Genomic DNA, 15,987 nt, shown 5'->3' with positions numbered 1-15,987 from the left:
CCAAGTTCAATATATGGACCCCTTATGTATTTATACATGTTGATCACACCCCCCCCCCCCCCCTTATTCTCCTCTTCTCAAGTAGACAAACAGAATCAACCATATAAATGGTGCACAGCACTAAAAGTGATTTGATTGATAATAAAATTGTATACATTTTGAATCATTAATATTTCAATGTATTTGAAATGTTTTTAAAATATTTATTTAGTGTCCCTTTGACCGCTGTGCACTTATATGAAAAAAAGAAAAACAAACACTCCAAGTGCTCAGAGGTCCTCCTCAAAGAGATGGCTACATAGGCGACACTTCACATACATGAATGGTGGATGCAACCCTCCTCAAATAGGGAATGCAATCTGGAACTACAAAAACAAAAAAAGGGGGAAGGTGCATACACCTAGTGCATTACCCGATAAAATAAATATTTTATTCAAGGCAATAAAACCAAAAAAATGCATACTCACAAAGGTACATTGATAAACAGCATGTAGGTGGGAAGATGCCATGAGGTGAAAAGTGCAAAGGCTGCAACAACCTCATGTAACAAGCACGCTGACATGTTTTGGGGGCTCTGTCCTTCTTGTCAGGGAGTGGACTTTGGTGTGCATGCTTGTATTTAAACATTAGGCAAATGGTAGTGCTGGTCAGCACAGCTCTGAGGAAGGGGGTGTACCCCCAAATGTGTCAGCATTCCTGTTACATGAGGTTGCTGCAGGCTTTCTACTTTCCACCTCATGGCATCTTCCTACCTACATGCTGTTTATCATTGTACATTGGTGAGTATGCATTTTATTGGTTTTATTGCCTTTGAATATACATTTTTACTCGCATAATGCACTAGATGTTTGTGCCTTCCCCTTTGTTATTTTTGCTGTGCAGTTATATGGTTAAAGTCTGCATAAAGCCAAAACATATTTTTCGTTACATAAATAGGAAAGTCTGGGAAAGAGCGGGACAGTTGGAGAGAGATGGCTTGTTGCTTTAGAGTGGCTGTAGAGGAAGAGGTACTGTGTTGTGTCTTGCTGGGAAAGGAAGGAGCAGGTGAGTGGCTTGTATGCTGAACGCTGTTGTATGCTGACCCAAATGTCTGGACTAAGCTTCTCCGGTACACAATCTGGATCACCAGTCTGTGATTTAAGTTGCTGTTGTTCAGACCCGCTTGAGGAGCCATGGAGGTGAACTGCCAAACTGTCATTCTTTCTGACGCAGTTAACAATGAACAAACCGGGGGGGGGGGGCCTCCAACACCTCGGCTAACTGCTACAGGGGGATTCCAGAGAGAGAGAGAGAGAGAGAGTGGTGAGAGGATCACAGACCCACAGTTAAGAGAACCTTTGACAGTGTTATTAATCCCCACTTGTAAGAAGCTGCGGGTCTAAGTTTCCACACATCATTGTTCTAACCAGTGGCGGCCCGTCCATTGGGGGCGGCCGCCCCCCATCTATGCATCTAAACCCCTAATCTACATGCAGGGCTCCGGATGCATGGATTCCAATGTTTTTTTTTTTTGAAGCACATGATTAGAGACAGAGGCTCTGAGCCCATCCAGTTGTGTGACAATAGCGAATGAATATTCGCTATTATCACACTGATTCTCCTCCCAGCCAATCAGGAAGCGGGTCCTGAGACCAGTTCCCGATTGGCCGAAAGGAGAATCCATGCTATTTGCCAAGGAGGAGGAGGGAGGAGACACAGGGGGGGGATGGTGTGCGGGCTGGAGCTGGTGTGGTCGGGGGGGGGTATAGTGTGGTCCGTCTGCCGCCCCCCCCCCCGGCCCATGAAGCACCAGCCGCCACTGGTTCTAACTGTTGCTGCTGCTGCTGAACTAGGTCTAACGCAGCCAAGTTACCTGATCTCTTTATCCCCCTGCCACTGCTACTGCTGCAACTGTACCTACCTTTTATCTAATCACTCAATTGTATCCAAAGATCCCTCCATATTACTCTATTCAACTCCTGAGGTGCATTACTGTAACCAAGCAAACCAAAGACATATCCCATCCCTGAACGCCAACGTCTTCAAGATTTTAGAATCACTGCATGGGACCTTGGGAAGCTGATTGTCTACCCATTTTTTTTATTTTATGCTGATTGACTTTAACTTGCCAATACATTCTGTTATTATTTCATAGATCCGTAAGTCTGATTTTTGTGTGTTCTTTAAAGCTTACAGAAAGGTATACTGGTGATGTCAGTAAGGTTGGGGCCTCATACAGGGCTGGACATGAGCAAAGGACTCAAATTAAGCAGCAGCTCCAGTGGTGGTAGCGCTACATTTCTTATCCTGCAGACACAACAGGAAGTAAGAAGAGATCTTATAACCACAATATGTTCATCCATTAGAAGATTTCCCCTTCACTTTCTGTTTTGCTGTGAATACTCCAAAATTTTGAATTTTCAACTAATTTCTGTACTAGACACAGTGGTCCCCACGATCAGTAGTGAGGGTTAAATTATCCAACCGGAATGCAGCCAGCAATAAAAAAAAAAAAAAAAAAAAAAAACAGGGTTCTACCCCTTCTGCTTTCTATCCCATTCTATTTCAAAGTGGCTTGACAGACTTTAAATTCCACATGCAATAGAATTTTTCCAAATTTGGTGTACTCTGGTGTGTTGACATATCAGCCAACTTTGTTTATTTGTCAGTTACCCCTGCAGTAAGATCTCCCCATTGGAGCCCAAATTCCCAGCTTCAGTCCCTGTCAGTGTTATGACTGATGTGTTTAAAGGTAACAATAAGAAACAGTGAATACTTTGATTGGCCTAAAGTTAAGCAAGCTACTAATGGCTGCAGAGGATGGGTGGAGCCTAAATAAAATCTAATCACTGGAGTTCCCACTAAATACACGTTTGCAACTGATTGTCATGATTGTTTATAAATATGGGTTACAGAGCCTTTCTTTTACAATCCACTCATGTCTCTCAAACTTTTCCAATAGGAAAAGGCAGACACCGGGTAACAGCATTCTGGAAGTTAATGCTAATTGCCTTTTCCCGATTGTCTCCATAGCAGCTTACGTTGTACATTTGCATAGATTCCGCCCTCATGCCTACCCTGTAGGTAGTCACTTCCATAAATTTTGAGCCTGAGCCAGAGGACTTGTTCCTTTTATTCTCCACCTTATGCAACTCTAGATGGGATCACTTTCAGTCAAGGTTCTAGTAAAGCTGGTATCATGAAATATCTCGAAGAGCTATCACATCAGCCAGAAAGTTTGCCAAGATCAGGGCCTTAGACAATGTGGAACACTTTTTGGCATAATGCCTAGTCCAGGTGGTATTTATTGCCATACTATGATGCAAATCAATGTGGCTTAGGCATCCTCCAAGAACCAAAAACTTGTTATCCCCACATGCAGGACTACTAAGGATGACCGATTCAATGCAGAGGATACTGAGATACTTTAAGCTTGCTCACAAGCTACGGCTTTGTTTAGAGCAGGGATCTTCAAACTAGAGCCCTCCAGCTGTTGCGGAACTAAACATCCCATGAGGCATTGTAAAACTCTGACATTCATAGACATGACTAGGCATGATGGGAATTATAGTTCCTGAACAACTGGAGGGCCATAGTTTGAAGACCCCTGGTTTAGAGTGTTAGGCCATCTCTTTGTCATTCTCTCTAGCATATCAGAGGGAAAAGAAAATATCATCTAGCATCATCACTGGATGGGTCGTGGAAACTATCCAACCAGCTTATAGGGCCAAAGACTTGGTTGCTATAGAAGTGGTGACAACACAGGAAATCTCCCTACCAAATACTTACCATAATTTTCCTTTCCTGATGGACTCCATGGCAGCATGGGTACCCTCCCAGTGTCATCAGTAGGCTGGTTACAGAACACCTTCTCTGGCTCAGCCTCAAAATTTATGGGAGTGGTGTCCTATAGGGTAGGGGCAAGGGTGGAGTCTACCCGAGCGTATAACACCATGGAGTTTATCAGGAAAGGAAAATTCTAGTAAGTATTTGATAGGAAAGTTTCTCTTATTTTCATGCTTACATATCATGAGTAGGAATTAGCATAAACATGAGCATGTTATTACCACAAAAGTATGGTGAAAATTTTGCCATCTTGGCAAAATGCATTGGAGTCAACAGGAAAAGGAAAATGATGGTAATATTTGGATATTTTTAAAAGTTCAATAGGCTTTAAATGACTCCTAAAGGGTCACAAAAGCTCACTTTTATTATCTTTACCTGTTCTTGTACTAAAAACAGCCCCTCCTTGGGCATGTTTGTTTTACAATTTTGTTTCAAAGAAACAAGAATACAGACAAAGGAGGAAATACAATGGAAAAACTATATATTTACTATAACACTAAATGGAGTAAACTAAACTACCCTAAATGCCAGGAAAATAGTAATTTCATGGTGAATCAATTTCATCAAAAATGACTGTTCTCATTCCTCATGAAGAGCATGTACTGTACGTCCATCCTCAGTGCAGCACACCAGAAGGAAATGGTGAGATAGACAGACAATAATATAAAATGACATCAGGCCTCGGAGAGCCCTTTGTGACTCTGGGAACAGATTTCATGATACAGTTTTGCTCTTTTGTTGAATGGAGGGACTATAGAATGCACTGATGAGGAAGCTTTTACAACACAAAGCAATAACAATAACAGAAAATAACAGTCTGTTATAAATGAAAATAAAATATAATTCACAGTCATCTCTTAATAAAAAATAAATGAATACAACAAGACATTTCAGCATGCCTATAAAAATCTGTATACATCTAAATAAAACGGCTTTTTAGGAAAACACATATTCTGCAACTAGCAGCACGTTTACTAGTGCCCTGCAGGAAGAGTCCTCAGCTTGCTGCTCACTGCCTTAGTATTTATATAAGAAATGGAGAACATCTATAAGAAAGACGCTCTCACTTTTCGCCCTCGGAGCGGTTGCACTGGACGATGATTTGTCTCCATGTAGCATAGTTCACTTCCATCCTCATTCCTGGTGCTCAACAGGCTGCGGAACTTGGAGAGCTGCGAAAAATGTATTCTTCATCAATATTGAATTGTTACACATTTTTAAATAAACACATTCATGTCTTTATTGTTTTAATGTATACATTTTGAAATTTAAGGTTTACATCTGTTTATTTTATTCTACTTATAGAAAATCTTTATTTTACAAATAAACTTGTCATGAAGGCTCCACTATTGATAATGATTAACAGGGCATTGTGGGCGTAGCTCCCAACTCTCCCTGATTTTGAAGGACTGTCCTAAATTGGAATAAAGTTCCTCTGTCTCTCTTTTCTCCTCATTTGTCCCTCATTTTGGTCTTATTTATATCCCAGTTTCCCAGTGCTAAACCTTTCATCCTTTTTCTAAATTGCTGCATTTGTAAATTTCAAACGCCAGGATAAAGGAAAAGTAGTAGTAAAAAAAAGCACTTGTGGGTTTAACTAATCGGTTTTTTTTTAATTTTCCTTTAAGGGGCAGGGCGGGGGTGTCCTTTGCCTACATACTTTTGCTGATAGGTGTCCCTCTTTCTCATCTCAAAAAGTTTGGAGGTATGATTGTGGGCTTTCTAAAGCAAGAGTCCAGCAGGGTCTGTTTAGCTGTTAGTGGTATTCCCCGCTGAAGGCAAAAAAAAAATAAAACAGTGCGGGGTCGCCCCTTCAGATCTAGTATGGGTTTGGTGGGGAAACCCACTCAAAATGAAAAAAAAAAAAAAAAAAATGGCATGGGGTCCCCCCAAATCCATACCAGATGTTTATATGAGCATGCAGCCCAGCAGGTCAGGAAGACCCCTCCTAAACCATACTAGGCTGCATGCCCTCAACATGGCTTCCCCTCCAAATCCATTTTTTTTTAGCCGGCAATTCTTTTTTTTACATAAGACTTTAGAGTGAGCGCTAGGTGTTATAAACAATAATAACTAATTCACCTCCCTGGTAGTATTCCCGAGTGTGGCTCGGGTGGACTTTCAGTGCCATTAGCGGTAACCCCGAGCCACACTCGGGTTACCGCCAGGGAGTATCGCTGGATCCTGGTAGAGTTTAAGTACCTTGTCCCCAGGATCCCGCAATGTGTCCCTGCAGCATACAGTGGCCGGATCTTCAGCCCGATGCTGTGAGCCCCGGCTTCCGTCTCCTGCGAGCGTCACGTCACAGGGGGGGTGGAACCGGTGGCAAATTCAAATAGTAAAACACACAAACACACTGTTATATTTTAATCCTATTGGATTACATTATTAAATAAAATAAATTGACATTAGTTTGCCCCCCAGTGCCCTTTCCTGCAGTTTTACTGTACTTTTTATATATATATATTTTGTAAGGGGTTATTAACCTCCCTGGCGGTATGATTGTTTCCGATTTTAGGTGCTGAAATCGGTACAATTATTTTGCTAGTAATTCTTAAGGACGAGCATCCCAAACCAACTATTTACATATGATTTTTTTTTACTGTGCATTCTCTTTTATAACATCTCGGGTATTGTAGGAGCGTGGGACATGGTCCTCCATCTTTAGTATCCATTTAGTATCCATTTTGTATATCTATGTGTTTAAACTCCATTCTGCACGTATCTCGCAATTGACATTATAAGCATGTTCTAATTATAATATCATGTTTCCTGTAGAATATTGTCGCCTTATAGTTTAGTTCCTCTTTATGAGGATGAGATCAGAAATGTCTAAGCTTTCTTTATTAACCAATAGAATCTACTTAATACGTTAATGCCTGTAAATAGAGCGTGTTTCCTATAGCTAGAAATTGATTAGTTTATACCCCCTTATAAGGAATATACCCTAGACAACCCCCCCCCCCCCTTTTAACTGTGCATCCTGTATTCTTTGTATAAAGATCTCTGGATATGTATTAAACAGACAAGAAGTCCTTTGTACCACACGCAGACTACTTGTGTTTATTCCAGTGGCAAAGGACTCTTCCGGAGGCTCCGCTCTTACATAGAACAGATTAGACTTAAGTATAGTGGGGATGGGATTGACCAAATCACTAACAGTTGGGGGCTCGTCTGGGATCGGAGAGAGAGCGGTCATCACGGGTCCAAGGATTCACCGGTCTGGGTAAGGAGATATTTTATTTTATCTGTTTGCCTGTCCGGTGGGACTTGGCCGTTTGGCCCTGGTTCCGATCTCTGAGCCATACACCAAACGCTCAGGGAGCGTGTTGGATAATAGAGCGGCTCTGGGAAGACGCTCTGGATTTATATATATTTATATATATATATATATATATATATATATATATATATAGAGGCTTCAGGGAAGCCAGAATAATATTTTTCAGGGAAAGATATTATATGTTAGGTTGTTGAACCTGAATACGTTCTGGGAAAGTATCGAGACAGTGTCTCTGGAAGACACAGGATTTGTCATTTATAAGGAAATACAATATCCGGGGCTTCTGGAAAGCCCAGGGGATTTTTTCTTGGGAAGAATCCGTTCCTCTGGGAGGGACAAATAAAACGTCTCTGGGAGGCGTTGAAACTGTCTTCAACAAAGACAGTTTTTTTCTTTGGGTTTCAGGGAAGCCCAGGGGGTTTTAGGAAAACCCCATTCCTTTAGTGAAGAATAAATAGATGTCAATCTGTTCTGTACCTATTTATTCTTCACTAAAAGATTTACTTGTATCCTAATATCTCTGATGCTGACCATACATGATACAATTTTCTTACAATTTTCAGTGCGGTTTTCTTGAAATTTACCTTCAGCTATGTAGTACAAACGGCTGCCTAATTGGATACAAATGAATATGTTTCATTTTGACCTCTTATTATGTGGTTTGTGGTGGATCTAACAGAAAATTGTGCAATAAAGAGTTGTCCGGACATGTGTGGCCAGCCTTAGAGATATTAGGATACAAGTAAATCTTTTAGTAAATGTTTAGTTGTAATATAAAGTACATGGAAGAAGCGGGGAGAATTGGTTTATTTATGCCCCGTATTAGTACAATAGAATAGGAAAAAAGCTACGTAGAGCTATTAGAAGTGAAAGTGAAAGTCTTTAAACACAGATATAGACCACAGCGATTGCCTATAGACAGAAGATGGGTGAGACTTGTTGGAAGTTTTGGGCAGTTAAGTGTCACTGCTGAGCAGCACTTCTAATTCGAACATTTGTCGTTAATTTAAAGTCACAGTACATGTTAATTGTAAAACAGCAAGTTTCTGATTGGGCTACTAAAACTTTGTAAGGTTTTCAAAAAGCCATAACAGAGAGCGATGCTGCTGGCTCTTTTGATCTGTCTAAAGAAAAGCAGCCTGTCAGGGCGCATTTTCAAGGGAGCGTGATCAGAAGAGGCAAATAAGAGTAGGACATTTTCAACATAGGCCCCCCTATAATAATAATATTACCTTACAAATACCCCTGACCACACCTGCACCCCACGGTTTCATTCTCCAAGGCAGGTGTAGTTTTCTTCGCAATGTCAGACGAGCAGAAAATGTTTATGTGTCAGATACATTTAAAACTACTACATTTCCTTACGTGAGGGGAAAAGAGGGGGGGTCACTGCTGCAAATGCACTTCTACATTAGTTCCCTAATTCAGAACAGTTGTAGAATCCCCATACATATGCAATTATTTTTATAGAATTGTCTTAAAGTTTTGCCATTTATACATTTGTGCCCATCTTGTATGAGCGTAGTAATAATGAATAAAAACACTATTTTACTAGGAAAAAATATAAATTGCCGTTGTCGGCAGGATATTTTAAAGTTATTTTTTATAGAATTATAGATAATGAAAAATTATATTTGGCAAATGGTCCCCTATGTGAAGGGGAGCCTTCCTGCAAAATTTTGAAAATTGGCTACTTGCCAAGAAAACGTTCAAATGTCATATCTTTATTACTGTTATAGCTATGGAATTTATTTTTGGACAGAAAGAGTTACCGCAATTAGTGTGACCATTGGACCCTGTTGGCACAGAGCCAAAAGTTTCAAATTAGATTAACTTTTTATCTGATTATAGTTCTTAAATGATATTTTAGGGGTATCCTCTATTGAAAGAGGGGAACCTCTGGCCAGATTTTTGTTAAGAACGGTTAAAAAAAAAAAAAAAAAAAAGTTTTTGGGAAAATTGGCACTAAGCCAAAAAGATTTTAGGTTTGTATTTGATCATAGCATACCAGTGGTATCTGATGTGCCATCTCTACTGACAGCCATACCATCCAATGCTACCCACTGTACAGTGATTGGTTTCAGTAGTGTGTTTTTTTAAGCGTCCTATTGGACGAGGAGACACAGCCATCTTTGTCTCTTATTTTTTCAGTCCAGGTAACTTACCTGGTATAGAAATGCCTTAGGGCTACAAGTAGACAATTCAATTGTCCGCTCTATAGTTCTCCAGACCATGCAAGAGGGGATGAACACCTGCTCATGCGTCAGTCCCGCTACAATATGTACATGACATATGTAGTCACTCTGTGGAGGCCAGTCAGAGCTAGTGAGTTTATTGAAGAAATGGACATGTATGTGGACACAAAGTGTCACAGGAATTATGACAGTGGTGTCAGGAAAGTGTTGTTTACCTTGGTTTTGTTCTCACAGAGGGTGATAGTAGAGTCAGTCACATAAGAAGTGGGTCTTGCCAGCCCACAGTGGGTCTTGCCCGCCCACAGGATCATTGCTTGTTATGAATCCGGACTGCTCCTATCTATAATAACATTTTGAGACAAACCACAGGTCCAGAAATGTCACAAGTAATGTTGAATGCGTTTATATATCTGAAAAATGCTATGGATGTAGTGCCTGCACTGGGCCTCCCAAATCATGGAAAAATGTTTTGTGTTTATGCAAGGGACAATTGTAAGACCATGACAGGTGTACTTGCCCAGGAGTATGGTGGTAAACTTTGCCCAATAGTTTTTGTCCAAAGATGGTCACAGTCCAGGTCTAAAGGCATGCCTGAAGTGACTCATAGCACAAAGCATCTTGTGAGATGGTAATAGGGATGGCTACATCATTTGACCTAGTTAGGCCCCAGTTTTAAATGGGTTACTGGGATTAAAGGTTGTGTTACACCACAACATGATATATAGGCAGCCATAGTAGGAGCAGAGGATGTTTTTTGTGGTTAAATTCCTGCTCCAAGCCAAAAGATCACACATTATTGAAGCTACAAATGCATGCTACAGAACGGGTTTTAAGGACTTGGGTGATGTTTTAGAAAAAGTTGAGAGTAGCCTTTTTCCAAAAGAGGGGAGCTCTTGTGTGTATCCCCGCAGCTAGCGCCCCACTGTTTATTGCCTAGTATTATGAAATAGGACACAGGGGGTGGGAAAGAACACATGAAGTATTACTGACAGTTTAGTGCAAGCATATGTTGCTAGATGCATCACCTGTATTAGGAACAAACAATCCAAACATGAGCATCTCCAATACCCATCAAACCCATTCACACATCTACAAATAGATTTCACATATAGGCCCAAAGCAGGGAAGAAATAAGAGTTCTTTTTAGTCAACTAGTGGATGTGTTTAGCAAATGAGTGGAAGCGTCTAGGAAAACAAAAAGGGAGATGCCCACACGGTGGCACGCATTCTCAATCAGGAGATTATTCCTGGATGGGGGTGCCTGCCTTGAATTAGGTTTAATTATGCTCCAGCTTTCATATCAAAAATATGCCAGGAACTAGTTAAAATCTTGAAACTATATTATTACTCGCAGAGTTCAGGTATAATGGAAAGAATGAATAGCGCAAATAAAGACAAATTGAGAAAAGAGTAATTGAAACTTAGAATCAAGTGGAACGGAACGAAAAGTTGCTCGCACCTTTCTATTCTTTTTACAGGAAAATACCCATCCCTTCAGAGAAGGAGACGTAGTGGTGATGAAGCTGCTGCCCAAAGGAAAGAAACAAAAGGATTTCGCCTACGGCCCAGAGACCACTGTGGTAGCAGTTACCAGGACCGATGTCTTGACCGAACACAGCCCTACTTGGATCCATGCCACTAGAGTGAAGTTGGTGCGGACAGGACCTGAGCCAGAGGATCCAGAAGCAAGAAAGAAGGTACTAACAGGGGCAGATTGCCCTGACCTTGAACAGGAGGATCCAAAAGCAAGAGAGGTACTAACGGGGGCAGATTGCCCTGACCTTGAACAGGAGAGTCAAGAAAAGGGGGTACTGACAGGGGCAGACTGCCCAGACCCTGTAGAAAATGACTTTTCCAGTTGCACCGGACTCAGGCAAACTATGGCTGCTGATAATCCTGATTCCATTTTTAGTGTTTTCCCTTGTATGGACTGTTACTAACTGCATCTATCACCCGAAAGATTTGGGTGTCATGAGAAGTATATGCGGACCATACGCTGCACATGAGACACATAACAGAACAAAGAAAGAATTGAGTATTGAGCATGATGTAGATGAGAATCCACCCACTTTTCATAGTGAAATGTTATTAACAAAATTTAAATATGCTTATGCAAAGAAGTCAGGTTTTGAGAAATGTTGGATATGTAGCAAACTCCATCCAGAAACAGCCCGCATCCCTCTTATTGCTGTCCCTTTGAATATTACCCAGTTTCTTAAAGAGACCTCTGCTACTTAAACCAATGTACCAAGTAATAATAATATCACCTTCCCAGTAGATGGTAGGAGCCATTTCCCAGACTGGTGTTTCAGCCTAGGAAATAACACACGTGTTAACCCTTCCATTTGCAAAAAGTAAATTTTTAATATTACTTCCTGCCAAGTCCCATTGAAAAAATCATGTTCTCTGTTTGACATATCAAGTCCTAGTTTAAATAAGACTATAATGAGTAATTACCAGAATTTCTCCCAGAATATACAAAGAATATTTGACCAGCTTGTGGTCACAATACAGAGTAAATTCCTACAAGAATATATTGCCCAAAGACCGTTTTCACTGGGACCCCTTTGCAAGTATGGGGGGTTTTGGGTTTGGAGGAGTGTTTTCCTGGTTAAAGGACATTGCTATGATGATTGTGATGATTTTACTTTTTCTATTATTTTTATATGCATGTTTTAAGCTTATTATGTGCCTAATCGCTAAAACCACAAAGAACCCAGACTCAGCTAGCAGAGGGGGATCTTATGTAAGTTTGTATTTTAACAGAGATGCTGAAAATGTTGACACATTTCTAACAGCTGGACAAGGTGTGCTGAGGCAACAAACCCAAACCCCTTTTGATTACCAGGAATATGTAAAGTTTTATAAAGCCAAGAAGGCTAAGTCTACCATTTAGGTGGGCAGGTTTAGGTCCTTATTTGATTATACTAAGGAAGCCAAGGACATTGTCGCCTAACCTGCTATCCCTTTCCAGAGAGGCCTTGTGTCCTCTGATGACACCGTATAAATGATAGGAAGAAAAATCATGCATATGAAATTATGATTTTTTTAGAGGGGATTGTAGGAGCGTGGGACATGGTCCTCCATCTTTAGTATCCATTTAGTATCCATTTTGTATATCTATGTGTTTAAACTCCATTCTGCACGTATCTCGCAATTGACATTATAAGCATGTTCTAATTATAATATCATGTTTCCTGTAGAATATTGTCGCCTTATAGTTTAGTTCCTCCTTATGAGGATGAGATCAGAAATGTCTAAGCTTTCTTTATTAACCAATAGAATCTACTTAATACGTTAATGCCTGTAAATGGAGCGTGTTTCCTATAGCTAGAAATTGATTAGTTTATACCCCCTTATAAGGAATATACCCTAGACACCCCCCCCCCCCCTTTTAACTGTGCATCCTGTATTCTTTGTATAAAGATCTCTGGATATGTATTAAACAGACGAGAAGTCCTTTGTACCACACGCAGACTACTTGTGTTTATTCCAGTGGCAAAGGACTCTTCCGGAGCCTCCGCTCTTACATAGAACAGATTAGACTTAAGTATAGTGGGGATGGGATTGACCAAATCACTAACAGGTATGATAAAATTTGAAACTCAAAATCATAAATTATAATATAATAAATGACAAAAATGACTATAAATAAGTTAAAGTGTATATATATATATATATATATATATATATATATATATATATATATATAACTTTAACTTATTTATAGTTATTTATTATATTATAATTTATGGTTTGGGGTTTCAAACTTTATCATACCCGAGATGTTATAAAGAAGAACGCACAGTAAAAAAAAATCATATGTAAATAGTTGTTTTGGGCTGCTCGTCCATAAGAATTACATGCAAAACAATTGTACCACTTTCAGCACCTAAAATCGGAAACAATCATACCACCAGGGAGGTTAATAACCCCTTACAAAAAATGAAAATATGTACTGTATATCTGTGCAACGTTAAGCTATAATAAGCTTTTACCACTTTTCAAATAATATACGTGGCCCCACATGTTAAAAAATGCCCATAAAAATGCATATAAATCATTTTTGCCTAGTAGTAGCAATAAAAGTGCATGAACTATATCATAAATTCCTTAACCACTTGCCGCCTGCCCACTGTCAAATGACGGTGGAGTGGTGCAGCTCTCGTTCAGTGCCCTGATTACAGTACAGTACAACATAGTGCCCAAACAGTGCCCAATCAATGCCCATCAGTGACACAAAACAGTGCCCAATTAATGCCCATCAATGACATCAATTAGTGCCCACAGTGACCTCAATGAGTGCCCCTTAGTGATGCCAGTCAGTGCCCATCAGTGCCTGCTTATCTGTACTGCCCATCAGTGCTGCCCATCAGTGCCCATCAGTGTTGTCTGTCAGTGCCCATCAGTGGTGCCTGTCAGTGCCATCAGTGCCTTCTGCCAGTGCCCACCAGTGCCGCCTATCAGTGCCCATCAGTGCCACCTTTTCAGTGCCACCTATCAGTGCCCATCAGTGCGGCATATTAGTGCCTCCTCATCATTGCCAACTCATCAGTGCCCATAAGTGCCACCTTATCAGTGCAGCCTATCAGTGCCCATCAGTGCGGCATATTAGTGCCTCCTCATCATTGCCAACTCATCAGTGCCCATAAGTGCCACCTTATCAGTGCAGCCTATCAGTGCCCATCAATGCAGCCTATCAATGCCTATCAGTGCCGCCTCATCAGCGCACATCAGTGAAGGAGAAAAATTACTTATTTACAAAATTTACTGACATAAATTTTTTAAAAATTGTCTGTATTTTTTTCAACCAAACGAAAGCTCTATTTGTGTGGAAAAAAATTATAAAAATGTAATTTGGGTACGGCATTGCAATTTCATGACCGCGCAATTGTCATTCAAAGTGTGACAGCGCTCAAAGCTGAAAATTGGCCTGGGCAGGAAAGGGGTGAAAGTGCCCTGTATTGAAGTGGTTAAATAAAGTGCGTAAACATTGGAAAGTTCATCATAAGTGCCCAAAGTCCGTATGTAAACAATCTGGTGTCAAACGTGCTCTTCACACTCCATGCAGATGTGAAATATTCTGGTGCACACACTGTCCCCCCTTGTTGTCAAAACTCACCAGATCCCTAGACCCAATGTTAGGTGGGTATAGTAATACAGTACTTTTTGGTTTTCTGGGGATCTTCAGGTGATTATTGTAGAGCCCAATAATCCAGCTACCTTGCTCCTTCTTTCCTCATAGACAGAAGCAAACCAAGACCAACAGGATCATAGCTTTTTATTATGGCAAAATTGTCTACAAAGCAACATATAGATATCCACTCACATTTCTTTGTGCTAGAGCTGGCACTAGCACGATTCAGCAGCAGTGTATCTCTCTCTCAGCATCACCATCCACCCCACCAATAAGATGACTCATCGGTTGTTAAGGAAGGGGCGGCCGGCTTACCAACCTGCTCCTTAGCAATCAGCGATATATTTTAAAGGGGGAAAAAAAAACACCAAACACATTAAAAAATGCATCAGAAATGCAACACTTGCGTTTCTGGTGCGACTTCATTAAAGTCTATTCATGCAAAATTCAATCTGCTGCAGAAAAAAAGTCCCCCACCCTTTCCAATAAAAGCAGCGGCTGAAAAAAATGCATTGATGTCAACGTGTACCAGAGAAAATTATGTTAAATGGACTGTAGTGCTTTTCTGAAAAGCAGAAACCGCACAAAAAAAAAAGAGATAGATGTGAACGTAGGGTCAATGCAGAGACATGCAAAAATCAGAAATATTGCTGCACTCCTTGGTAACTTTATTGAAGCATAGGGTCAATGCACCACAGCACAGCACTTTGGTGTTAATGGTCCATGGCAGCTTCAGGTCACATGGTATGTAATAATTACTTTACTGTACTGAGTTGGCCTGTTAGTTGCCCTCCATTAACAGGCAAGCAATGTAATCTTTGTCTGCTGTGAGGAAGGATATCTTTATATCCCCATGACTCCCTGATGTGACTTGACTTAACTCCTTGACTTGATGTGACTCCTTTTGTTTGTCTAAACTATAATCCCTATCTTTAAACATCCAACAGACTGTAATACAGCAAGACAAAAGGCTTTGTCAGGTGGATAAAAGATGGTGTGTGGACAATGTGATTGTATCTCAGAAGATCATAACACATGGCCAGCTCCAATCCAGCATAATCTTTCTATATGGATATTAAATGCGTTGTACCAGAAATATACCACACTTACCTGTCTGGAGCTGATAGTTATGGGTTCCTTTAAAACTATCCATATGACACTCTCTAGCAGTGGAGGAACAGTAAGTGACCCTGGGTAGGTCCAGAAATCCTTGCAGCCAGGAAGTAAACTTGAAGGGTCATAGTTTGTAAAGGAAGACTGTTTGCCCTATGAATAAACATTCAAGTTATCATTTGTCGCCAAATATACATAATATACCAAATATACATAATGTATGTTTATGAATATATATATACCGTATTTTCCGGCGTATAAGACGACTTTTTAACCCAGGAAAATCTTCTCAAAAGTCGGGGGGTCGTCTTATACGCCGGGTATGGTCTTATACGATGCTGGAGCCGAACTGGAGAATATGCGGTGGGGGAGTGAGAGCACTTCAGCTATGCTGCCACATGGACTGCCTAAGCTGACAGAACTCCCATCCAGGC

General features: G+C 40.5%; 1 protein-coding gene across 1 annotated transcript in view; it reads right to left on the bottom strand.

Annotated features, from left to right (window-relative positions):
• Positions 1-4,675: 4,675 nt before the first annotated feature.
• LOC309556554 (uncharacterized protein) overlaps positions 4,676-15,987 on the bottom strand; it is a 97,772-nt gene continuing 86,460 nt past the window's right edge. Inside the window, exons 13-14 of the mRNA XM_082259002.1 lie at positions 15,551-15,706; positions 4,676-4,997 (exon numbers count right to left, since the gene is read on the bottom strand). Coding sequence (XP_082115128.1) covers positions 4,872-4,997; positions 15,551-15,706 — 282 coding nt within the window. The 3' untranslated portion in view covers positions 4,676-4,871. The remainder of the gene's footprint in view (positions 4,998-15,550; positions 15,707-15,987) is intronic.

This window comes from Pelophylax lessonae (assembly GCF_965119305.1).
Source record: "Pelophylax lessonae genome assembly, chromosome: 5".
NCBI classification, from domain to species: domain Eukaryota; kingdom Metazoa; phylum Chordata; class Amphibia; order Anura; family Ranidae; genus Pelophylax; species Pelophylax lessonae.
The sequence above is the reverse complement of the archived record's forward strand: the minus strand, read 5'-3'. Positions and strand labels throughout refer to the sequence as shown.